Source organism: Muntiacus reevesi, chromosome 1 (genome assembly GCF_963930625.1).
Source record: "Muntiacus reevesi chromosome 1, mMunRee1.1, whole genome shotgun sequence".
NCBI lineage: Eukaryota > Metazoa > Chordata > Mammalia > Artiodactyla > Cervidae > Muntiacus > Muntiacus reevesi.
Window position 1 is genome coordinate 127,014,201 of NC_089249.1, and position 25,467 is coordinate 127,039,667.

At 35.4% G+C, this 25,467-nt stretch overlaps 2 protein-coding genes across 24 annotated transcripts in view; one reads left to right on the forward strand and one right to left on the reverse strand.

Annotated features, from left to right (window-relative positions):
- FUBP1 (far upstream element binding protein 1) overlaps positions 1-8,772 on the forward strand; it is a 33,498-nt gene extending 24,726 nt beyond the window's left edge. For 3 of the 19 annotated variants that reach the window (XM_065910584.1, XM_065910593.1, XM_065910601.1), the window contains exons 19-21: positions 3,543-3,688; positions 6,307-6,353; positions 7,258-8,763. In XM_065910584.1, coding sequence (XP_065766656.1) covers positions 3,543-3,688; positions 6,307-6,353; positions 7,258-7,288 — 224 coding nt within the window. In that variant the 3' untranslated portion in view covers positions 7,289-8,763. Of the gene's footprint in view, positions 1-3,401; positions 3,462-3,542; positions 3,689-4,056; positions 4,451-5,326 lie in introns of those variants that run through there. The other 16 variants (XM_065910543.1, XM_065910559.1, XR_010659711.1 and 13 more) reach the window with 15 other exon arrangements.
- A 42-nt stretch (positions 8,773-8,814) lies between these two features.
- NEXN (nexilin F-actin binding protein) overlaps positions 8,815-25,467 on the reverse strand; it is a 52,635-nt gene continuing 35,982 nt past the window's right edge. For 3 of the 5 annotated variants that reach the window (XM_065910648.1, XM_065910640.1, XM_065910624.1), the window contains 5 exons: positions 22,650-22,847; positions 14,662-14,883; positions 10,527-10,712; positions 9,909-10,266; positions 8,815-9,811 (listed from right to left, as the gene is read on the reverse strand). In XM_065910648.1, the coding sequence (XP_065766720.1) occupies positions 9,798-9,811; positions 9,909-10,266; positions 10,527-10,712; positions 14,662-14,883; positions 22,650-22,847 (978 nt within the window). In that variant the 3' untranslated portion in view covers positions 8,815-9,797. Of the gene's footprint in view, positions 10,267-10,526; positions 10,713-14,661; positions 14,884-22,649; positions 22,848-25,467 lie in introns of all 5 variants that reach the window. The other 2 variants (XM_065910655.1, XM_065910633.1) reach the window with 1 other exon arrangement.

The following is a 25,467-nucleotide window of genomic DNA, read 5'->3' on the forward strand; positions in this document are numbered from 1 at the left end:
TGGAAAAAGGTGGTATAGAAATAACTTAAAACAGTATGTTTGACTGAAGATCCTCCTTAACCCTTGCCGCCTTTTCACTTGTTATTTTTCTGTAGCACTGCAAATATAAGCTGTTAATTTTGTGAGCAAAGTGAACTGGTTGAATGATTCCCCTTAAATGTAAATTTTAAATAATGTTAGGTGATCTTTAATGATAGCTGCTGCTGCTGCTGCTAAGTTGCTTCAGTCATGTCCAACTCTGTGCGACCCCATAGACAGCAGCCTGCCAGGCTCCTCTGTCCCTGGGATTCTCCAGGCAAGAACACTAGAGTGGGTTGCCATTTCCTTCTCCAATGCATGAATGCATGCTAAGGCGCTTCAGTCGTGTCCAACTCTGTGCGACCCCATGGACAGCAGCCCACCAGACTACTCTGTCCACGGGATTCTCTTGGCAAGAACACTGGAGTGGGTTGCCATTTCCTTCTCCCTTAATGATAGCTACAAGGTCTATTTTTCCTGTGTAAGTTTTCTTTTGTTTTGGATTTTTTATATATATATATATGATTGATTACTTAACCACTTTGATTTTTTCTAAGTGCATTGCTTGTCCTTAAGACCTTCTTAGGATAGCTACAAATAAGAGACCTTAAAGGATAAAACTAATCAGTTTAATCTTTGGTGTTTTTAAATGGAAGGGAAAGAAAAGAGTACTAGAATACCAGGGAGAGACAGTGATCTTTATCTCCTAATTAGCTCCTTTATTTGTAGAGATTTTTACCTCTTCCAAGTGGCAGAGGTAGGATTTCCTAGGACTCTGGATGTCCTGATTTCCATCCAGTGCCCTTGTCACCATACTAGGAGAACTGTCCCAGACTTTGAAGCCTTTTCAGCCTTTTCTGTTGAAGAAAATTCTTGAAGGTTAATGAAAGAAATTGAGAAATTCATATTGCTGCATTATAAGGAATTGATAGTAATCTGGATGTGTGTGCTTTTGAAGCTAGAACGAAAGAAAACTTTTCTAAGAACTAAACTCCCTAAAGAGAAACAGGGCTTCAAAAAAGAGATATAGGGAGTTTCTATTTGAAAGAGAGTAAGTGATGACATTTTGGGATAAGTTTGACTTCAGGGAGGCCCTTTCGATGTTAAGCTCTGATATGGTGAACTCCGAACCCTTAGCATATGATACCTTAAGCCTTTAAAAGAACCAGGAGAGAGTGATTGTGGGAAAGATAAAGGTGTCTGAGGATGGAATCTGTTCAAGCAGAACTGTCTCTTAGGCTGTAATGGAATGTTGCATGTGAACTCTAGGGTGGTAAGTCTTATCTCTGGAATGAAATGAAATGAAGACTTCATACATTGTCAAGTTATATCTAAATGTTAAGTAATGTTCTACTGAAGTATAAACTAAACTGTCCCAGTTCAAAACAGTTTTTGAACTGAGGAAAAGAATAAAGGGAACAAGTTAAGTACATGCCTTTCCAAAGGGCAAGAGGCTAGAGGAAGAGCCAAAACATAAACAGATTAGATGGGAAAAGTTCTTTCCCTACTTTTCAGCTGAGCAAAAACAATCGCATTTGCTCTTCATATAGGAGTGGAATGAGTTTTTCTATGGATGCTTTCAAGATTGGAATTTCGGATGTTGATGACTTAACCACGTGTTTATGTTCCTTGGAGTTTTAACATGTTTACTTTCAGGTTTCCACAGGAATATTTTGAGTTGGAGGGTGTTTTTTCAGTGAACATTTGAGTTTGATATTTTCTTGATATGTCTCCATGTTACTGTAGTTTTTTCCCCTCTAAAAATGAGTATCTTTTAATGAGTTTTAGTTCCATTTTTAAACCTGAAGTGGACGTTGTTGTTGCCTTAAATAAATTTGGCCTCAAAAAATTTGTGTGGTTTTTTATTCTTAGTACCAGGATATTTGGCAGTTGTCTAAATACTGAGACTAGTTTTAGATTTACTTGAATTGTGTCTCATAAAATAAAAATATTAAATTCATTTCCTAAAAAGAGTATGGAAAATGAAAGTGTGGTAATTTTGTTGAGAGAATATAGGATTTCTCTGTGCTGCTACCTGTATAAGTAGGGGGAGTTTCTTATGTTTTTTAAGTCATACATCTTCAGTTTTTATTTTCCTCAGTTGCTTTTATTCTTTAACCAGTTTTGTGATGGTGATAGACTATTTTCTAAAACTGCCTTGTTGGCACATCTAACAAACATAAAACGGCTTTCTCTGAGTATTTTTTGTCTGGCTGTCATAACTTCATAAAGCCAAATGAATTACAAACTAAATAAAATTCTGTTCAAAATAAAGGACTTATATAGGAAAAATTATGTTCTCTTTCTCTCCAACTTTTGTTTTTTTTAAATACCTTCAGAAAATTGGAAAACCAGTACAGCAAACACCCATATATATGTATTTTCTGTCCAGATTCACCGTTTTCAAAAAGTTTGTCATATGTACTGTGTGTGTATATATACTTGTTTTGGTGCCCAAGCCATTTCAAAGTAAGTTGCAAGCTGTTGCTCTAAATAAATTTTTGATATTATTTAAGTTTCCCTGGTTGTCAGAAGCAATGCCTTGTAGCTACTTCTGTGTGAGAGGTGGGGTTGTCATTATGTTTTTGTTTTTTTTTTTTATGCAGAGCCCATTCAAGTTTCATGCGTTACGTTTGATTATGTCTCTTTAGTCTCTTAATTCAGGAAAGTCACCCAGAAAAAAAGACCTCTTTTTGAAAGCTGTTGAGCTTTGTGTTTCATTGATTCTGTTGCTTAGAACCTCTTCAATAGTGATTATTATGTCCTGCATCAGGTTATTTTTAATAAAATTGTTATCATTTGAGCACAGCATATTAAAAGTAAATATCTTATTAAAAGATATCTTGAAGATTAGTAACCTATAAACTATGTATAACACTAATCTGTAAACAACAAATCTTGGCCAGATCTTAAAATAATAGCTTTTAACTGGGTTTTTGTTTCTCAAGAAATATTCTTTCTCTTCACTGAAGATTTTCATTTTATTTTAAAACTTGTAGTGTAACAAATCCGAATGGAGAAGAAAACTACAAAAAATAGTGGTCCATTCATTCCGCCCAGCATAACCATTGGGGAACCGTGGACTGCATGTTTCTGACTCAATTTAGAATATGAATAGTTCATAAAAACTGTAACTGAATCAAGAAACTATGTAGATAGTTTTGTTTTTTATTAAAGAGTAATGCTAAAGAACTGAAAGTTATGATAGTATGGCAAAAAGAAACTAAAGAGCATTTTGATTTTTTAATTACAGAGTAGTTTTTTGACACTAAGGAATATTAAAAATAGAACAGGAGCAATTCTGACCCTCTGTGCTTTTGTCTTTTTAACCTGTACTTACAGTGGATATAATTTTGTATTAAAATTTAGGGGGTTTTTTTTAGGTCAACAAGGGCAGACACAAGATTATTCAAAGGCTTGGGAGGAATATTACAAGAAGCAAGGTATTGTTTTTATTAGAAATGAGATTCTTTGGGGCTTTTAATTGTGGTTACAGCAACAAAGTTGTTCTGTTTTCTCAAAAGGTCAAGCAGTTCCTGCTCCTACTGGTGCTCCCCCAGGTGGTCAGCCGGATTATAGTGCAGCCTGGGCTGAGTACTATAGACAGCAAGCAGCCTACTATGCCCAGACAAGTCCCCAGGGAATGCCGCAGCATCCTCCAGCACCTCAGGTATAATAAACTTGCTAATGTGTTGGTTTAACTTCAGTCATGTTCTCTGCATGTTTACTTTTGTCTGGGATTCTGTTTGCTTTTTAAATTTTTATCTGGCAAAACTAAATGAAGTACTGTGGTATATTGTTTGGGTTTTTTGTTTGTTTTTTATATTGCTTTCTGGCATCTGAGTGCTGAATATTTCTATAATGCCTTTGATTTTAAAAATAAACTTTTTTCCCCCAGGGATTTGCAAATCATGCAAGAAGCCACCACCATTTATATTAACCAGTTTTTCTTTCTTAGAGGATTCACTCCTGAGTTAGCTCCATTTAAAGGATTTTCTTTAACTTTTTGTGTATTTCTTATGTATCTCTTCTGCACAGGGCCAATAATAAGAAGTGGACAATACAGTATTTGCTTCATTGTGTGGGGGAAAAAAACCTTTGTTAAATATATGGATGCAGACGGCTTGATGAAGATCTTAATTTTGTTTTTGGTTTAAATAGTGTTTTTCCTTTCTTTCTTTCTTCCTTTCTTTTTTCTTTTTTTTGAAAATGTACAAAATATCTATCACTACTGATAGGAGGTTAATATTTCTGTGTAGAAATGAAAATTGGTTTGTTTTTAGTATTTAGTGTAGATGTACACATTCCAGCAAATGTATTTGCAACTATTATGTGGTTAATGCTTTGTGATATAAATGTACTTTTTTCAATGTATACTTTCACTTTTAAAATGCCTGTTTTGTGCTTTACAATAAATGATATGAAACCTCCTGTGTCGGTAAGTTGGATATGTGGGTATTTAAAGAATTCATAATTTCTTAGTAATGATAAATTAAGATACATATACACAAATATATAAGCTTTCCCCATGAAATATTAATTTGAGTTTTTAAACACTGGCATGTTTTCTTCCCCCTTGCAGTATAGTAGTAGATTGGAGGATCTTTTCCATTTATTGTATTTGGCTGTTTTCAGCACAAGTAATCCTGATATCTTCATTTTATTCCTTCTGTTTGATTAAAAACTGCATGTGTGTACAATGATCTTTTGGCATACTTCCATTGCATTAACAGTGAAATTTCCTTTTATACATGACCACTGTTTCAGACCTGTACTGCTGCTATAACAGTTAACCTTTCTGTTTTTAATTTGATAATTACTTGATTTCCAAGACTGTTTCAGCATAACTAATTTTAAACAGTTTTCAGATAGTAAATATGAGTAGTCTATAATAAGAACAGTTTTTTTTTTTTTTTCATGTAAAGGAGCTTTTGCAAGGTATGCAATATTAGTGTGTTTCTTTCTAATGTAGGGTAGAAAAAGTGAATAGTATGCAAAAAGTATAGCTACAGTGCATCTGCCATTGAAACATTGTGGTATGAAAATGTTTGAGCTATTTTTTCTTTTTTTTTTTTTCCTTTTTGCAGTATAGATAAGCTTCGTTTTGTAAATGCACAAGTCCAATCATTGAATCAACTTAATTTTTTTATGTACTTGAAATCATTTTATTACTCTATAACACTCATGCTGAAGTTCTGATATTTTGTTGAAATCCATTGTTTTACTCTTTGCATATTTGTTGGCTCTTTGCATATTAATATATTAGACTACATGCAAATACAGTCTGTCTTGCCATTGTCTGTTGAAGTGCAGGTTTGATCCAGCCAGTATAGAACTAGCTCTGTAGGGGTGAGGAGGACTGTGCTGTGTATCATCCTTGATTGTGTTCCTTCAAGGAGCATTGCACTGTAAGTACATCAGAATGACAAATTGATGAACTGCAACAGTATCTTTTTGTCAATGTTCCACATAATGCAAATGCCATACTTTGTTTGAATATTATGTTGGAATACAGTGCTTATATCTTGGAAACCATAACTGCTTCTTAATTTAACATAGAATATTCATAGATCTGTATTTTTTTTTAAGTGAGCTTAATGGGTAAGTATTTTTGATATGCTTTAGCTATAGCTAAAGAAAACTCATCATTAACAAAGTTGAATAGTATTACTCATTGGTGCTCCTAAAATATATTGCTTTTCAATGTAAAATAATGCATATCTTATATATTAATTTGAAAGACTTGAAATGTATCAGACAGGGTGGTTTTCAGTTTGCAAATATTAAGCAATGTAGTGGTTTTAATACCATTTCCTAAATATATATACTAGTTCTTTCATTGGTAGGGGAGCACCATTTGTTGTTCTGAATATACTATAAAAGGAAGATGTACAGGACATAAATGTTGAGATTATTTATAGGGTAGAAAATAGCGGTACAGTTCATTGTAGATATTTTGAAATGTTTTTGACTATCTTATAGAACCTAGAGTGACTTTTCCCTTGCCCTTATTTAGATATGGATATGTAGTTCTAGTTTGAAGTTTTAATAGTTAAGGAGTTATCTGTTTAAGAGTAGGGTATTGATGTGAACAGTTTCACTATTTTGCATGATACTGTTTTATAGATGACCTTTTAGGAAAGTGGTGCATTTATTAATTAAACTGAAGAGATAGTTTTCAGTTGGATTCAGTATCATAACTCACAAATTGGAGGCTGTTGATTTTGATTCATTTAAGGTTTAAAATCTTTATTAATTGCAAACAGTGCAATTATTTATACTTCACAGTGCCTTCCCAGACCTTCCACCTTAGGTTCTGCTGCAAAAAGCAACAGGTAAGCACAACCTAAGGACATATATAAATAAATATTTCAGTACATTAATGTTGTCCCTGTGAGGTTTTTGTGGTTGTGTATTCAAAAGCAATCTGCTACTGCTTCCCCAAAATGTATTTTGTTATTTATGCTACCATTTCAGTGGAAAGTCTGTAAGTTGTTCAAACAACTGTTTACTTTTCTAGGTGATGTTTTTATTTTGATTTTTCTTTTTATTAAAACAAAAAATGATGAGTAGATTGCTGCTGTAATTAAACTACATCCAAACTTTTTATAATCTTTTCCCTCATATAGAAAAATTGTTAGAATTTTAAAAGAAAAGTTACATAGTTTTCAAGATTTAGGAGATCATTTGGTCAGAAACTTCAACAGCCTTCACAGTCTGTTAATGATTGACAAGACATTTTCTTTGCCCTCCAAAGCTATGGAGTCTTTACTTTTTTTCTTGTTCTTGAACTATAGCAATTCAGTAAGGACGTTATGGGTCAGAGTTTTATTATGACCTTTTTTTCTTAAGACAACTCAGTTTTCCTAACTCTTATTTATATACACCGAAAGAAATATTGGCAGTATGTTTGATAAAAGGCATGTGCATCAGTGAAATGTTAACTGTATAGCAAATAACCTTTCATAATCTGTATAGCAACCAATATTTTTCTGATTTACAATACTTTAATAACTTGACGCTGCATTTATTTTATTTTTTGCCAGTTTTAAATGTTTGTGTGTTCTTATAGATAATTTTAACTGGTAAATATTTTGAGTTAAGATGAATGTATTAAAGCAGCATCTTATCAGTTTTGTTTATTCGATTTCTAAAATGTGCTGATCCTTTTAAAACTCCTGCTTATCTTTGCAACAAAGAAAAATATTCAAAAAATACTGCCTTCATTTTCACACACAGTGCTGAAGATGCTGCAAGCACCAAATCATAGCTCATAAAATCAGGTCCTGAGATAGTTACCCATAAAGAGGAATCCTTTGAGTGTATGCCATTGGTGAGCCGATGAGCATGGACCATAGAAGGGCTCAATGTAGAAGGTAAAACTGGCAAATCGTAACTGAGAAAAATGAAATGTTTTCCCATACGTAATATGATACAGGGTGTACTGTACCTGCTTTTGATCACTTTTCATTTTAAAGTGCTATTCACTTGATCTTAAATGTTCCATGAAATGTTAAATTTTGAAAGTTACAGTTATTGCACCACATTTATGTGTGTGTATATGTGTTTTAATAGTCAATGTTAAAATTGATAATATAAAGGAGCTCTTTGAACCTTAAGAGCCTGTCAAGTTTTGCTTAGTTGTAGTTTGCATTTTTATAAAAGAAAATACATATGAATGCTAATAGATATTGGGGCATTGTTTCTATCTCATGAGAATTTTTTTATTCATTAGCATAAGCCTTCATTGATACTGCAGGCATTTTTTAAATGGCGCTAATCTTAACCTTGAAATAAATGGAAAGCAGAAAAGGTGAGCCAGTTGATGTGAATGCAGTGGTGTTAGGAGTGGTAGAGACAATGTTTGGCTTGAAATTGATTTATTTAGCACTTAAACTTGACAATGTGTTTTTGTTTCTAAGATTTCATAGGTGGTGATAATTAGAATTCTTATAGTTTGATGTTTCTCTTAGAAATGGGAAGTAAACTTTTATTTTTAATAAATGAAAATGGTTTTAATACTAAAATTAGTCATTTAATACTAGTTGTTTATGAGCATTGTAAAATATATTCTTAGACAAATACCTGAGTAGTTAATTTACAGGAGTGGGTTTTGTGTAGGTGTAAACAATACCTTAAGAGGAAGATAGGAATATATTCAGAAGTGATAATGTTTGTTTGAATACTCTTGCCAGGAGAACCGCTTCTACCTGCAAAGTTATGTTCTTTAGAATAAGGTTGTAGAAATTACTAGTTAATAAAGATGTCTTTTTATTTTCTGAAAATTCTGCCTCACTTTAAAATGTATTTTAACAATACCTAAAGATAATTTTGACTCTGAAAATAACCTTATTTTTTGTTTAGTCACGTGAGTTTTCTTGCCACAGTATAAACTTCTGAGGGATTTTTTTAAATTGGTGCTTTTAAGAAAGCAAATAAGTCCCAGGATTTTATTTTCTTCGGTGATACCCCTTATAGGAACTCATAAATGTATTTGCACATATATATATTTTTTCTTATGCATGCTCAATGCATTTTCGTCCTGAGAAAAGTGTTCTCTACAGAAACTACCCGTGTAAAAAGAAGATTGGCTTAAAATGGCTACTGTGATGGGATCAGTGTCTTAGGGAGATGCAGCTTGGACTTGAGGTAAATTGAATACTTTACAAACTGTGGTTTAGTTTGTTTTAATACCATTGTATGTAAAGGGGTATATGATTGATGTAATTTTGTATTGATTATGGTTTCCTCAATAAAAAAAATAAAATGTACATTGGTGAATATTATAAAGGAGTGTTTGTCTCTTTTCTTAAATACAGAAGTGACTTTATTATGGGTTTACATTGTAAAATAAAATTGTTTTCCAGAAAACTAAAATATAAAACAACTTGATAATAGAACATGATAGCTAATTATTTACAAACTCACTTTAAAAACTAAAAATTGATGATTGTGCCATTTTCCCCTACATCTAATTAATTCTCTTAAATCTGAAAATCTTTGATTATGTTTTCTCCTGCATGAACTATTAATACAAAGTTTTCTCATTAAAATATAATTTGCTCAGGAAAGTCACAACATAAATTTACTTTTTATAAGCTTGAATATATATTACACAGATTTGAAAAATACATGTTTGATATTCCCAACATTCCGTATTAGGCAGTGGTATCCATCAGATTTGCTCTGGCAGTTGTTTCTTAAAAGTCTTTTAATTTTTGTTTTGTTTTGTGTTCTCTCTGCATAGAGGGAGAAATGACAACCCTACCCCCTCATCTCTGCTCCAAAAAGACTTTGAAACTACAACAGCCAAGATGATGCACTACTGAGGGGAAAGCCCACTTAAATTGATAGGTTCCAAATTCACTATTCATCTATTTCAGACTAATTTGAGGTGTGACTAGTTCATAAATGATAGTCTTTTCATGCAAAATGTGTCTTGTTTATAATTTCTTTAAAACTTAATTGCTGTAAACATGAAAAATACACAGCGTTTGTAATAGGTTCTGATAGAATAATTTGAGTAAATCCCCCCCCCCTTTGCCCCATTAAATTACACATTAACTCACACTGCATAATGGGGTGATGAATCTGGTGCTCTTTTGGAAAGGAAAAAGATATTTTTTAGATGAGCTTGTTTTTTGAAGACTGTTAGGGAAAGGAATAAGAAGTCAACACACTGGTACTTCCAGTTTCCTTTTTTGGCCCCGCCACAGAAAAGATGGATGTAGTAAGAAAGTCGGAGAGAGAGGGTGTGTTCCAGGGAGAGGGAAGGGGACCTAGTAGTCGTCAGCTAAAAAAGAAAAGAAGAAAAATGATTTTTTTTTTTCTCAGAAAAAAATTTTTAAATAGAATGAAAGTTCTAGATTCAAAGAGTGATTAATTCTTACTTTCAATGGTAAGAATACAGGTACTAGCTGCAGATCCTTTGCTGTTCACTGCTTTACACATATACTCTCCTTCATCTTCTGGGAAAGTTTCGGGTAAATAAAGGCAATAAGTTTCTCCTCTTTCAATATATTGATAGTCTTCTCCATCCTGCAATATTTCTCCTTCAAACCACCATGTAATTTCTGGTTTGGGTTCTCCTGTTACTTTAACAGTAAATCTGACTGGCTCACTGTCTACAACGGATGTGTTTCTTAGAGGCTTCTTAAACCACGGAGCTCCTGATCTGGTTTGCTCTTCATCTTCAATGGTAGATCCATTCATGGTGCTACCCTCTTCTTCTTCTTCCTCTTCTCTTTTCTGTGTTAAAATAAGTGCATTCAGGTTGGCATTTATACTGTAGTTGTGTTTTAAGGATAGTGATTTAGTAATAGAATTTGGAGGTAGGTATATTTTCCCCCAAAGTAAAGAACATGTAAGTGTGCTTACTATAAAGTGTGTTTTACATTAACATTTCACTGATTTGAAAGCTATTAAAATGTATTTTTAATCCCTCCTCTTAAATTTCATTGTTTTTCAGAAATCATCTTTGGAAAAGAAAGGCTATGAAAGCCTGGTACCTTTTGTAGTGCTGCATCAATTTCCTTTTGTTCAAACTGCATACGTAGTAACTTTTGCTCTTCAATTCTTCTTTGTTCTTCTTCTTCTCTTGCTTTAGCCATACGTTCAAATCTAGCTTTCATGTTCACTTTATGAGTAAATGGAGCCTCACTTTTTTTTGCAGGCTTAATGTCAACATCTTCCTCCTTTATAAAAAGGAGCCAAGAATAAGAATTGTTTACTTTCTAAAAACCAGCAAGAACTAAAATGTTAATAGTTTTGGAGATGCCTAGGCACAAGATAATTAACATGTTCGGGTTATGCTATTTGCTGCACTGCAGACTATCCCCCAGTTTAGGAAAGATGAAAGTTCACTTGTGAAGTACTCTTTTTAACAGTTGGAATTATTCTCCCAGTGTAAATATCACACATTGTCTCTAAAGTCCTAGTGTATTTTATTTGCCCAACCAAATCTCAGTGCTTGTTAATAGTACTGAGTGACAGAAAAGGATGAGGAAATCATACACTATTAACAATTATTAAAATACTTTCATAAGAGTCTCCACATAACTCTCTACCCTACTACATAATACAGAAATGCAATTTTGTTATTTCCCACTTCATGATTTCTTCCTCACCCTTTTTTGTTAATAACAGATGAATTCCATCCAGTAAATAATTTATCGATAAGCAATGGCAAAGAAGAACGTTTACAGGTAGAATAAAATAGGAAGACAACTGTTGAAAGAGGCAATGACTGAAACTTGGGGAAACGGAAGGAGTACAGTTCTGAGTCAGTCTATTTAGGGGTAAGAGTTGGGAGCCATGAAAATAAAGGGGTAATGTAAGGGTAGAATTCGATCTGTCAGGTAGTGCGTCTGTAAAACTAATTTGGTGATGAGGAGGTCACTCACTAGCCTTTAAGAGCAGTTTTAGTAGAATGGGGTCTTGTGAGTACAGTTAACCCATGGTTTCAAAAATACCTTGGTTATAGTTGACTCTTGGTTTCTAGACTACTTAGACTCTTACGAGTTTAAGCTATAAAATAATTGCCTGTATAAGAAAAATATTGGTTCACCAATGTTTTATAGTTTAAAGTGTTGTACCACAGATCCAATGAATATAGAAGTTTAAGTTGGATTGTTTTCCTGGTTCTCCTGAATCCAGTTTTTATTTGATACTGGAAAATGCTAGGATATCAGACATAATTAGATACTTGATGGGTAAATTCTATTGTTCATGCCATTATTTAGCCTTCAGTTGATAAACATACCAGACTACCATTATTGCTAATGAATTTTATTGATTGTTTCTTGTTATATTTAAAAAAAGGGTAAAAAATACATACTAAACAATGGTCTGCTTGTTTAATAAACAAACTAATAAACTGCAGTTTTATCTCAACAGACTTTCCTGAGACTTAAATGGAAAGAAAAATGGACCTCTTTGTTCACACTGAATATTTAATGTTATTCTTAACAAATCTTCAAGATAGTATATTTCAGCAAGTATAACAACTACTGTTCTGACTAAATCCCTCCCACTTAATAACTCACCTTGTAAATTTTTGTATAAAAGTTTGTGTAAACTCATAAATTTTACTTATGTAGTTACAAAACCTGCCTTTAGAAAGTAAATTTAAGTAAAAGTTAACTGGGAGAAAGTTCATGAATAATCTTACAGTTATTAAGTACAGTTGCCTTTCCTTGAATCCGTGTAAAGCCGGGTTAGAAGTTTTAACAGGAAATGGATCTACAGAGAATTATGTTATAAATGGAATTATCTTTGTTCTTTAGTTGCATTCTTAGTAGGGCATTGGTACTCCCAGCATGTGAATATTACAGGCAATACAATTAAGCAGTGAATTTGGGATAAAAGAGGATGTAAAGAATGGTTCTGGAGAATCAAACTAGAAAATCAAACACTATTAGGCAGTTAAGTGATTTATGTACCAAATGTTGGTACAGTTAAGGGCTACAGGAGCTGGGATGGAATTCTTACATTAGGTAAGTTTACATGAATGAGTTAGGCCTTGAAAGATGTCTGGAATACAAAGAGAAGGTATTTTCTAAAGAAGGAAACCTGAAACAATCAGAAGGGACAGGTCCTACCCTGGAAGTTGACTGTACTCTGCCAAAACTATGCTAATACAGTATTTCAGTGACCCTTAGTTTATTGAGATAAGAATGTCAGGTTCCTCACAGGAAACTCAACTCAGGACATTCTCATGGGTTAGAGAGTCATCCAGGTCCTAATCTCATGTCGTTTTATACAAGAGCCAGTAACAGTATTAAAACAAGAAACCATCAGCATCATTTCTCTTATTCTTACCTACAAATTTTATAGGGTTAGGTGTGACTACTATGAGATTTTACTACCTTTAACCAGAAAAAAAGGAAGGGGGGCAAGTGCATCCTGATTTAAATTCTTTACCTTCTGTGATTTATCTGTAAGGAATCAACTGATCTTGTGGCCCATCCATCCACTGAATGTTCGTACTTTCCAGGATTTTATTCATCTGACAACTACCCTTTCAAGATGGCTTTATCTACATCTGTACTTTCAAATAGTATCCAAAAAAGTTAGTCTTTAGCTCCTGCCTCTTTTTTTTTTTTTTTTTAGCTCCTGCCTCTTAACTGAGCTCAATGCCTGTGTTTCAGACTGCCGTTACTTGTCCAAATATAGCTCAAACTTCACAGGTCCAAAACAATTTGTTCATCCACCCCTCCTCTCCAGACTTCCTGAATTCTCTGTAACATCATATAGTTTTTTGCCTTGTAATCTTGAAGAAATGTTAGCCTTTTCGAAAGCAACCACCTGCCTGTAACTCAATTTTTCTCCCTTGCCCCCAACTTCATTACCTTGTCCCAGTTCATCCTCCATGACCCCAGGACTCTTAAAGCTAGCTTTTTATACTCTGTCCTAAAACTTTGATTACTAACATTGTTCCAAAATCATAGTGCCTACAAGGTTAAAAAGGCCCTTCAGCTAACAACGCCTAGTTTTACAACTTTTTATCCTATCACCTATAATTGTTTGAGACTATTTTCCACTTCACCATGTGACTTTACTTCCCAGTCATTATTTTACATCCCTACACCTGTTAGATGATTCTAAACACCATATGAGCCAGGACTCATGGAGGTTTATTTGCCAGTGTAGCCCCAGTGTCCAGAACAGTCCCTGGAACTTAGGCTTTCAAATAATTTTTTAATGCATGAATCCAAAACCCATCTTTGGCTTCAACATGATCATGCAATGAAGATGTCTATTTGATAATATCATTCCATGGTTTAAAAGTCCCTTTGGCGCACCCCAGTAAAGTTGCTTAACACGGCATCAAAGATGGGTCATCTTGCTTGTGCTTGTGTCTTCATTACCTTGTGCTGTGCTCGCATTCTCCCTGTCTCAATGAATTGCTTATAGTTTTGGAGTTTGCCCATACTTTCATCGTTTTTATTCAATAATCTCCTCTGAATGCCCTCCCAAATTCTCACACCGTATTACAGTTGAATATTTGGTGAGAATGAGTTTTTAGAAGAGTACGTGTTAGATACAACAAAAATGGCAATTCTGACAATAAGCTTTCCAGATCTTATTTAAACCAAAATTCATATCATGGAACTAGTCCTTAAACTGGAAGGGACATTATGGTCATCTCGTGAGTATCTCTATCTCCTTATTTTACATATGGAGGTACTTCAAATTCACATCACCTGAATTTTTATTTAGGCTCTGTTCTGAATGATTTAGCATGACTGAGCAGATCACATAGGTAGGCTTTGTTGGCCTCATCTTTTAAGTAGGTATGAATAATCCCTGGAGTTTAACTCAAATATGCACTGGTTCCTACGGATTCAAAGTAAAAACTTGTGCCAATAAATATTTACTGTTGAGCTATTTTTGCTAGAGTGAAACATTTGATGTTCACCATAGGCTCTCATTCTCTCTGTTCCAAAGTCATTTTGGAACAATACTAGAATAGCGAAATCTTTCAGTCTCAAGATCTTAATGTGATTTTGCTCTTCATTAGTTCCCAGATTATTATATCCGCTGATGGTTCATTGTAAGTACAAACACTTAATTTCAAAGTCATTGTTACTTCTGTTAAATTCATCATCATTATTGTATTATAACAAATATAAAACTATATACCTCATGAAAGTTTTCTGCTTCTCTCTCTTTAATTTCAAGATCAATCGCTCTTCTTCTTGCTCGTTCTTCTTCTATCTTTTTTTGTATTTCTTTTTCAGACAATTGTCCAATTTTTTCAAACTTGCTTTTTAAATTTTTAGCTTGAATAGAACCACTCCTTTTCAATTTGATTAATTCTTCATATTCCCTGCTCAGTTCAAAGGTTTCATATTCTTCCTCTTCCTTCAAAAAAATAAGATTTTTACATATTAAATACCATAAAATTAGTTTGTACATAAGTTATCCAGAAAGTTTACTATTTCTTATTTGAAATCAAAACTAAATGTTATAAATAACTTTTCCACTAAAAACTGTGCCTAAATTTACTAATTAAAAGTATTGCTACACTGTTTTATAATAGCCAGGACATGGAAGCAACCTAGATGCCCATCAGCAGACGAATGGGTAAGGAAGCCGTGGTACATAGACACCATGGAATATTACTCAGCCATTAAAAAGAATTCATTTGAATCAGTTCTAATGAGATGATGAAACTGGAGCCCATTATACAGAGTGAAGTAAGCCAGAAAGATAAAAGACCAATGCAGTATACTAACGCATATATATGGAATTTAGGAAGATGGTAGCGATAACCCTATATGCAAAACAGAAAAAGAGACACAGATGTACAGAACAGACTTTTGGACTCTGGGAGAAGGCGAGGGTGGGATGTTTCAAGAGCACAGCATCGAAACATGTATATTATCTATGGTGAAACATCACCAGCCCAGGTTGGATGCATGAGACAAGTGCTCGGGCCTGGTGCACTGGGAAGACCCAGAGGGATGGGGTAGGGAGGGATGTGGGAGAGGGTATCGGGATGGGGAACACATGTAAATCCATACATGTAAATACATGTAAGTCCATACATGTAAATACATAATTCATGTCAATGTATGGCAAAAAATATTACAATATTGTAATTAGCCTCCAACAAATAAAAAAAAAAATAGTGCTACAAATGTAAGACTTCAGATAACAACTTCATTTAAAATACTACTTAACTAGAGACTATGGCTGAAAAACTCATTAATATTCCATTATAATCTGCTAAAACTAAAATATGCATGTGAAGATTAGCTTTTATGAGGAATTGTAGAGGAATCTTTTAGGGGGAGGTAAAGAAAATTTTAAAAAACACTGGGCTAAGAGAAGTTCTAATTCTGACTCTGATACTGTGTGGCCTTTTAGTCCACTGGACATGATTTTTTCATCTCTATATAGAGCCACAGTATCTAAAAATTACTCCTGCCTTTGATTTGATGATAGTCAAATATCACTGAATACTCTGAATTAAGCATTTCTACAGACACAGTGTGATAAAAATCCTTACATTTTGCTACATATCACTTGTATTCTCTATATTCTGCCAAGAAAGATAAGGAGTCAGTGAAAATCAGGCTCCAGTTCTTTATACCATTGTATCTTGAATACTTTTTATTCAAGTTTTTCCTTTGCTTTTCACAAAATATTATGTATTTCACAAATATAACGTATTTGTATACTTCTTACACTAAATCCTAATGGAGTAGTAGAATATTGCAGTTATTCCTGGTACACTTTTCCTGGGGAAGACCTAGAGTTCCAGGCAGAGAAGTAAAAAGGTTGGACCGGGTTTGGATAGGAGCAAACGGTAAGCAGGGAGAGTTACAATGGATGATTTTGACATGAGGCTTAATCTTTTAATTCAACAAAAGGAAAAAAGTCATTTCTCATACTACCTCCACATTTTGGTCTATCTGGGTGAAAATGAGCAACTCCTAAAATAGCAGAAATTAACAATTATGACATTGTATCATATCACAGTGGTTCCCAGGTCGCTGATCAAAATTAATGGTTGGCTAATCAGTTACAATCCGAGTAATCTTGAAATTGGCTTTCTACTTGATTGAAAACTCCCAGACATAGCGGAGTAGCACCATAATGTCTGACAATTAACTTGCCATATATTAATTAGATTACTTCTCAATAGTATACTAAAATATATTCTAGTTTACTTCATTTTTCTAGGCAGACAATTCATTTCCAGCTTCCTTTATAAGATAAATGCTATTACTCTTTTTTAAATTCCAAGGCTAGACCTTGCAGTATTTTCCTGTAGCATATTCATTATATTGTCTTATTAACTATATACACAGCATTTGTAGTCTCTTGGTCGATTTGGGCAAGGAAGTAAATATCCCTACAGGTCCATTGCTCCAACCCATGACAGAGTCAGCTTCTAAGAGGCTGCAACCCCTGTGAAGGAACCCACTCAGTTCCTAGATCAGGAGCTGGCAAGAAGTACCCCCAGAGTCAGTTGTTAAACACACCATTACACTACCAGTCCTACTTGAGTTGGGGTGCTCGCCTCACCCCAAGCAATGGGGTTGTGCACGCATCCTAGACTGCTGCTTGTGTTGCTTCTGTGGCCCGTTGCCCAGCCAGAAGCCTAAGGTGACAGTAGAATGCTGGCCTCCTCCCTCCCCCTCCCCACTAACTGCTTGGCCATCCAGATGGAGTGTCCAGAGGTAGGAAGAAGGTTAAACAGGGTTCTGCAGCATCAGGAGGTAGGAGAAGAGGTGTCACGAGCCCACCATGGATACAAGCAGAGAGACATCATCAGGAGTGGTTGAGGCAAGGCTCCAAGACTCTAGTGCAAGCTCCACTGTCCAACTACTTTGCTTGTAACACAGAGAGTCAAAGATAAACATGTTAAGTGTCAAAGACAACCTCAGAGCACTAAATCCTAAGTGTGACCCTTCTGAGTCTGGGTCCTATGTGGGCACAAGGTGCATGCTCATGAAGCTGGCCCTGTAGAGTCTACAGTACAGGCATACCTTGAGAATACTGTGAATTCAATTCTAGACCACCATAATAAACAATAAAGTGAGTCACATGCATTTTTTGGTTTCCCAGTGCATACACTATACTATAGTCTATTAAGTGTACCATAGCATTATGTCTAAAAAAACAAAGTACATACCTTAACTTTAAAACATTGCTAAAAAGGCTAATCTGAGCCTTCAGTGAGTCGTAATCTTTTTGCTGTTGGATATTCTTGCCTCAGTGTTGATGGCTGCTGACTGATTAGGGTGGTAATTGCTGAAGGCTGCAGTGGCTGTGGCAATTTCTTAAAATAAGACAACAATGAAGTGCGCTGCAACAATTGACTGTTTCTTTTGTGAATCATGTCTCTGTAGCTTGCAATGCTCTTTGATACCATTTTGCCCACAGTAGATTTTTTTTCAAAATTGGAGTCAATCTAAAAACTGCTAGCACTTTTATCAACTAAGTTTATTCAATATTCTAAACCCTTTGTTGTCATTTTAACAATTTTCACAGCACCTTCACCAGGAGTAGCTTCCATCTCAAGAAACCACTTTCTTTGCTCACCCATACGAAGCAACTCTTCATTCATTAACGTTTTATGAGATTTCAGCAATTCATTCCTATCCTCAGAGACCACTTCTAATTCATATTCCCTTGCTGTTTCCACCTACAGTCACTTCATTCACTGATCTTGAACCCCTCAAAGTCATCCATGGAGTTGAAATCAACATTTTCTACATTGAAATCAGTTGAAATCATCAGTTGAAAGAGTTGAAATCAGCTCTTCTGAATTTGATATTTTGACTTCTTTTTTTCCAAGAATCATGAATATTCATAATGGCACCTGGAATGTTGAATCCTTTTCAGAAGATTTTCAGTTGGCTTTGTCCATATTCATTGGAGAAATCACCACTAGCTCAGTTCAGTTCAGCTCAGTCATATCCGACTCTTGGCACACCCATGGACTGCAGCACACCAGGCTTCCCTGTCCGTCACCAACGCCCGGAAACTACTCCAAATCGTTCATTGCGTCAGTGATGCCATCCAACCGTCTCATCCTATGTTGTCCCCTTTCCTCCTGCCTTCAATCTTTCCCAGCATCAGGGTCTTTTCCAATGAGTCAGTTCTTCACATCAGGTGGCCAAAGTACTGGAGTTTCAGCTTCAGCATCAGTCCTTCCATGAATATTCAGGGCTGATATCCTTTAGAATTGACTTGATGGATCTCCTTGCAGTCCAGAGGACTCTCAAGAGGCTTCTCCAACACCATAGTTCAAAAGCATCAATTCTTTGGTGCTCAACTTTCTTTATAGATTTGACTAAATGGACCTTTGTTGGTAAAGTAATGTCTCTGCTTTTTAATATGCTGTCTAGGTTAGTCATAGCTTTTCTTCCAAGGAGCAGGAGCCTTTTAAATTCATGGCTGCAGTCACCATCTGAAGTGATTTTGGAGCCCAAAAAAATAAAGTCTGCCACTGTTTCCCCATCTATTTGCCATGAAGTGATGGGACCGCATGCCATGATCTTTGTTTTCTGAATGTTGAGCTTTAAGTCAACTTTTTCACTCTCCTTTTTCACTTCCATCAAGAGGCTCTTAGTTCTTCTTCACTCCCTGCCATAAGGGTGGTGTCATCTGCATATCTGAGGTTAGTGATATTTCTCCCGGCAAACTTGATTCCAGTTGTGCTTTATCCAGCCCAGCATTTCACATGATATACTCTGCATATAAGTTAAATAAGCAGGGTGACAATATACAGCCTTGACTTACTCCTTTCCTGATTTGGAACCAGTCTGTTGTTCCATGTCCAGTTCTAACTGTTGCTTCTTGACCTGCATACAGATTTCTCAGAAGACAGGTCAAGTGGTCTGGTATTCCCATCTCTTAAAGAATTTTCCACAGTTTGTTGTCATCCACACAGTCAAAGGCTTTGGTATAGTCAATAAAGCAGAAGTAGATGTTTTTCTGGAACTATCTTGCTTTTTTGATGATCCAGCGAATGCTGGCAATTTGATCTCTGGTTCCTCTGCCTTTTCTAAATCCAGCTTGAACACCTGGAAGTTCACGGTTCACATACTGTTGAAGCCTGGCTTGGAGAATTTTGAGCATTATTTTGTTAGCATGTGAGATGAGTTCAATTGTGTGGTAGTTTGAACATTCTTTGGGATTGCCTTTCTTAGGGATTGGAATGAAAACTGACCTTTTCCAGTCCTGTGGCCACTGCTGAGTTTTCCAGATTTGCTGGCATATTGAATGCAGCACTTTCACAGCATCATCTTTCAGGATTTGAAATAGCTCAATGGGAATTCCATCACCTCCACTAGCTTTGTTCGTAGTGATGCTTCCTAAAGCCCACTTGACTTCACATTCCAGGATGTCTAGCTCTAGGTGAGCGATCACCCCATTGTGATTATCTGGGTCATGAAGATTTTTTTTGTACAAAACAAAGTAGGTCAAAGGCTAACAGAGTTTTGCCAAGAGAATGCACTGGTCATAGCAAACACCCTCTTCCAACAACACAAGAGAAGACTCTATACATGGACATCACCAGATGGTCAATACTGAAATCAGATTGATTATGTTCTTTGCAGCCAAAGTTGGAGAAGCTCTATACAGTCAGCAAAAACAGGACTGGGATCTGACTGTGGCTCAGATCATGACTCCTTATTGCCAAATTCAGACTTAAACTGAAGAAAGTAAGGAAAACCACTAGACCATTCAGGTATGACCTAAATCAAATCCCTTATGACTATACAGTGGAAGTAACAAATAGATTCAAGGGATTAGATCTGATAGAGTAACTGAAGAGCTATGGATGGAGGTTCGTGACACTGTACAGGAGGCAGGGATCAAGACCATTCCCAAGAAAGAAATGCAAAAAGGCAAATTCGTTGTCTGACAAGGCCTTACTGAGAAAAGAAAAGCTGAGAAAAGAAGAGAAGCAGAAGGCAAAGGAGAAAAGGAAAGATATACCCATCTGAATGCTGAGTTCCAAAGAATAGCCTTCCTCAGTGATCAATGCAAAGAAATAGAGGAAAACAGTAGAATGAGAAAGACTGGAGAGCTCTTCAAGAAAATTAGAGCTACCGAGGGAACATTTCATGCAAAGATGAGCACAATGAAGGACAGAAATGGTGTGGACCTCACAGAAGCAGAAGATATTAAGAAAAGGTGGCAAGAATACACAGAAGAACTATACAAAAAAAAAAAAAAAAAAAAAGACCTTCATGGCAGCTAAAGCCGTACAAAATTTATTTCTTCAATAATAAGACTTGAAAGTAGAAACTACTTCTTGACCTATGGGCTGCAGAATGGATGCTGTGCCAGTAGGCATGAAAACAACATTAATATCATCACACATCTCCATCAGAGCTCTTGGGTGACCAGGTGCACTGTCAATGAGCAATATATTTTGAAATGAATCTTTTTTTCTGAGCAGTAGGTCTTAACAACGGGCTTAATATTCAGTAAACAGTGTTGTCAACAGGTGTGCTGTCATCTAGGCTTCATTGTTCCATTTATAGAGCATAGGAAGAGTAGATTTAGCATAATTCTTACGGGTCCTAGGATTTTCAGAATGGTAAATGAGTAGTGGTTTCAACTTAGTCACCAGCTATTTTAGCCCCTAACAAGAGAGATAGCCTGTCCTTTGAAGCTTCAAAGCCAGGCAATGACTTCTCCTCTTTAGCTAAGGAAGTCCTAGATGGCATCTTATTCCAACATAAGCCTGTTTGCCTATATTGAAAATCTATTTTTTAGTGTAGCCACCTTCATTAATTATCTTTGATCTTCTGGATAATTTGCTGCAGCGTCTACAATAGCACTTGCTGATTCACCTTGCACTTGTTATGTTATGGAGATGGTTTCTTTCCTTAAACTTCAAGAACCAACCTCTACTAGCTTCAGACTTTTCTTCTGCAGTTTCTTCATCTGTCACTCCTCATAGAATTGAAGAGAGTTAAGGCTTTGCCCTGGATTAGGCTTTGGCTTAAGGGAATGTTGTGGTTCATTTGGCCTTCTATCCAGACCACTAAAACTTTCTCCATGACAGTAAGGTTGTTCTACTTTGCTATCATTCATGTGTTCAGTGGAGTAGCACTTTTAATTTCCTGTAAGAATTTTTCCTTTGCATTCACATCTTGGTTAACCATTTGGCACAAGAGGTCTAGATTTCAGCCTATCTCAGCTTTCAACGTGCGTTCCTCACTAAGCTTAATCATTTCTAGCTTTTAAAGTTAGACAAATCGCTTCTCAACCAAGCATAAAGTGAAAGTCATGAGACTCTCACTTGAACACTTAGAGGCCATTAATTGGCCAAATTTCAGTACTTTTGTGTAATGAAATAGGCCCAAGGAGAGGGGAAGCCAGTAAGTGACACAGTCAGAACAGAATACATATATAGATTAAGTTCATCATCTGCTATGGGTGCAGTTTGTGGTGGCCCAAAACAATTACAATAGTAACAACAAAGGTCACTGATCACACACCACTATAACATATATAATAATAATGAAAAAGTCTGAAATATTCCAAGAAGTACCAAAATGTTTTACAGAGACACAAAGTGAGCAAATGTTGGAAAAATGGGTCCATTGACTTGCTCCATGCAGCGTTGCCACAGACTTAATTTGTTAAAAAACGCAATATCTGTAAAGTGCAATCAAGTGAAGCACAATGAAATGCAGTATGCCTGTAAAATGATGCAAAGACTTGCCAAACTGATGTTCCTATTAGCATCCATGGTACTCTTGTAGGTTTTTATTTTGATGACCAGTTTAATTCTGTTTCAAGGAAAATAAGTATAAATGGGTATACTAAGCACTCTAGAACAACAGTTCTCAATCATGGTGTAATCACACACAACTGTGAGGTATATAGGAAGAAATATTTACATAAGTACTAATGTAATATCTCAGTCACTTGGAATTGTATATTTTTCAAACTAGCAAGCAGGAGTAGAGTTATAGCAGGCTGGAAAGGTACACTCAACTCAACTATGCTAAAACTCGTACCAAGTGCCTCATAGGAATGTTCTTTATGTGAATAATAATACTTAGAAAGTTACTGTAAGGTAATGTATGGGAAATACTTAGATTAATAGATATTTGTGAGATATAAATGGATATTTCTTAAAATCTTACCTCTCCCATTTCTTGTCTCAGTTGTTCAAATTCCTGTTTTTCCATCTCTAGTTTATGTTTCCGCTCCTCCTCTGTTCGTCGTCTTTCTTCTTCCATTTTTTGTTTTAATAATTCTTCAAAATTAATTTCCAGTTTTCCCGGTATAAGAGATTCTTGAGAGATTGTTTTATACATCTCTGGGGTGTCATCATCTACTACCTATTTAAAATAATTATTTTATCACTCTTGCCAGAATTATACATACTAAAAAGGGAATATCTCTTGAATAGAAAGATTTCACATTGAACTAAGAAACAAAAATTCTCCTTAAAAATATAAAACAAATAAGTAATAGTTATTAGAAAACATAAGACTAAAGTATTTTGTAGTAACACAGAAAATGGTGACCATCTAGTCTCCATTCCAATGAACACAAATAAATACTTTGACTTTTACTATGAGTAATCTGAATTAGGGGCTTCCCAGTGGCACGGTGGTTAAAGAATCCCCTGCCAGTGCAGGAGATGCAAGAGATGAGGGTTCAGTCCCCTGAGTGGGGAAGACCCCTGGAGGAGGAAATGGCAGCTCACTCCAGTATTCTTGTCTGGAGACTCCCATGGACAGAGGAGCCTGGCCGGCTACAGTCCACAGCATCACAAAGAGTCAGACACAACTGAGAGACGGAGCACACAATTTGAATTAGGCATTAAGAAGCTTTAGCAACAACAAAAATTTTCATTAAAAAAATTAAAAAGTGTTCTAATATTGGGAAAACTTTTTAATTGGATTAAAATGAACCTCAGGACTTCCCTGGTGGTCCAGTGGCTGGGACTCCATGCTCCCCATGTGGGGGGCCTACCTAGGTTTGATTCGTGGTCAGGGCACTAGATCCCACAAGCCATAACTAAACTCACACATGCTACAACAAAGATCAAAGATCTCATGTGCCCTAACTAGCTCTTGGCACAGTCGAATAAATAAAATTTTTAAAAAGTAAAATGAACCTCAATTCTGGTAATTAAAATAGAGCGTTTCAGTTAAATCATGGTTTTAACTGAATGAGTTGTCATTATGATCCCTTCATAATCAGGCAATAATCACTTAATGCTGTGATTTTATTATACTGATTTATTTCCTGTCAGGCTAATTAAAAATAGATAATAGTTAATACTTACAATTGCCAGGTATAATTCTAAGCACTTTATATGTATTGACTTGTTTTTCTATAACCATATGAAGTAGGTGTTATTAATATCCCTATTTAATAGATGAGGAAACTAAGGCAATAAAAAGCAACTTGTCCAAAGTTGATACAAATACTATACGGAAAAGGTGAGATTCAAAACTTGAGAAATCTAATAAAATTATAAATAACTATTTAGACTACCTTTTCATAATTTTATAAATTACATGTCTAACTGCCATTTAGTTGCGATTTAGTTGCAACCGTAGACAAATTACATAGCCTCTTTAGATCTGAATTTCCTTATCTGCGACAACTTTCATTGAATTGTCATGAATCACATAAAGTTTGGAAACACTCTGCAGTGTGCCTGACACCAAGGTAAGCTCCCAAAGAGCAGTTTTATTATTACAATATCATTGTATACAGGCAGTCTCTAAACTGCAAAAACTTTGCTTTTAAGTCATTGACTTGTAATACATTTTGCATGACAAGCAATTACCTAATTCTATTCCCTGAAAGTACATACATAAACTTCTCATTTAAATTATGTCCCTTTATTTTTTTATTTTTATTAGTAAAAATAAATGGAAAAAAAATAAATAAAAGTAAGCCTTTAAAAATCAAATAAATAAATAAATAAATAAATAATGTCCCTGTGGTTGAACTACACACTTGAATAAGAAAAAACAAATGGTAATTATTTATTTGTTCCAAGTTTTATAAATGACAGGCTTTACCACAAAACCAGTTCAACTCAGAAACAACATTTATACAGTTTTAAAATCCACATATTACCCCCCAAATTTTTTATAATATATGAGCTACTTGAGCTATAATATAGACTGATGCTGAAGCTGAAACTCCAGTATTTTTGTCATCTGATCCGAATAGATGACTCATTGGAAAAGTCCCTGATGCTGGAAAAGATTGAGGGCAGAAGGAGAAGAGGGCGTCAGAGGATGAGATGGCTAGATGGCATCACTGATGCAATGAACATGAACTTGGGCAAACTCCTGGAGATGGTGAGGGACAGGGAGACCTAGCGTGCTGCAGTCCATGGGGTCACAGAGTCGGACACGACTTGGGCGACTGAACAACAATGAAATGACAATACTTGGTCCTAGATAAGAAAACCACATAAACGAAGGAAAAAGTTTCTCGTTCCTAATATAGAAATGTCTCTAGGAAGCTAGAGTTTTGGTGTAATGACATTTCCCTTCCCTGCACTTTTCTCACTAGTACATCATGATAAAAGACAGATTCGGCCTAAAAATCTGCCCCAGGACTGTATTTCTTAATCTTCACAGCTAGTTCTCATCTAGCGCTTCTGAACCAGCTTGTTCTCGAAAAAGTAAGTGCTTTCACAATTTTGTAGGGTTTCTGTGTAGAAACCATTTGTGAATCAAGGATTACCTAATAATAGACATAAGATAGTTTTAATATCACTTATTCCACAAGTAGGAAGCTTGTTACACTAGAATGCATTGTGCCATGTGCTCAATGTGGTCTCAGCCTCACTGAGGGAGGAAGACAGTCATAAGCAACAAGAAATACAGCAGTACTGCTATGCTGGGGGAACATAAAATGCTTTAACAGTACATGAAAGGAACCCTTTCTGGGACTTGTACTATCAGGAAAGGCTTCCAGAGGAAA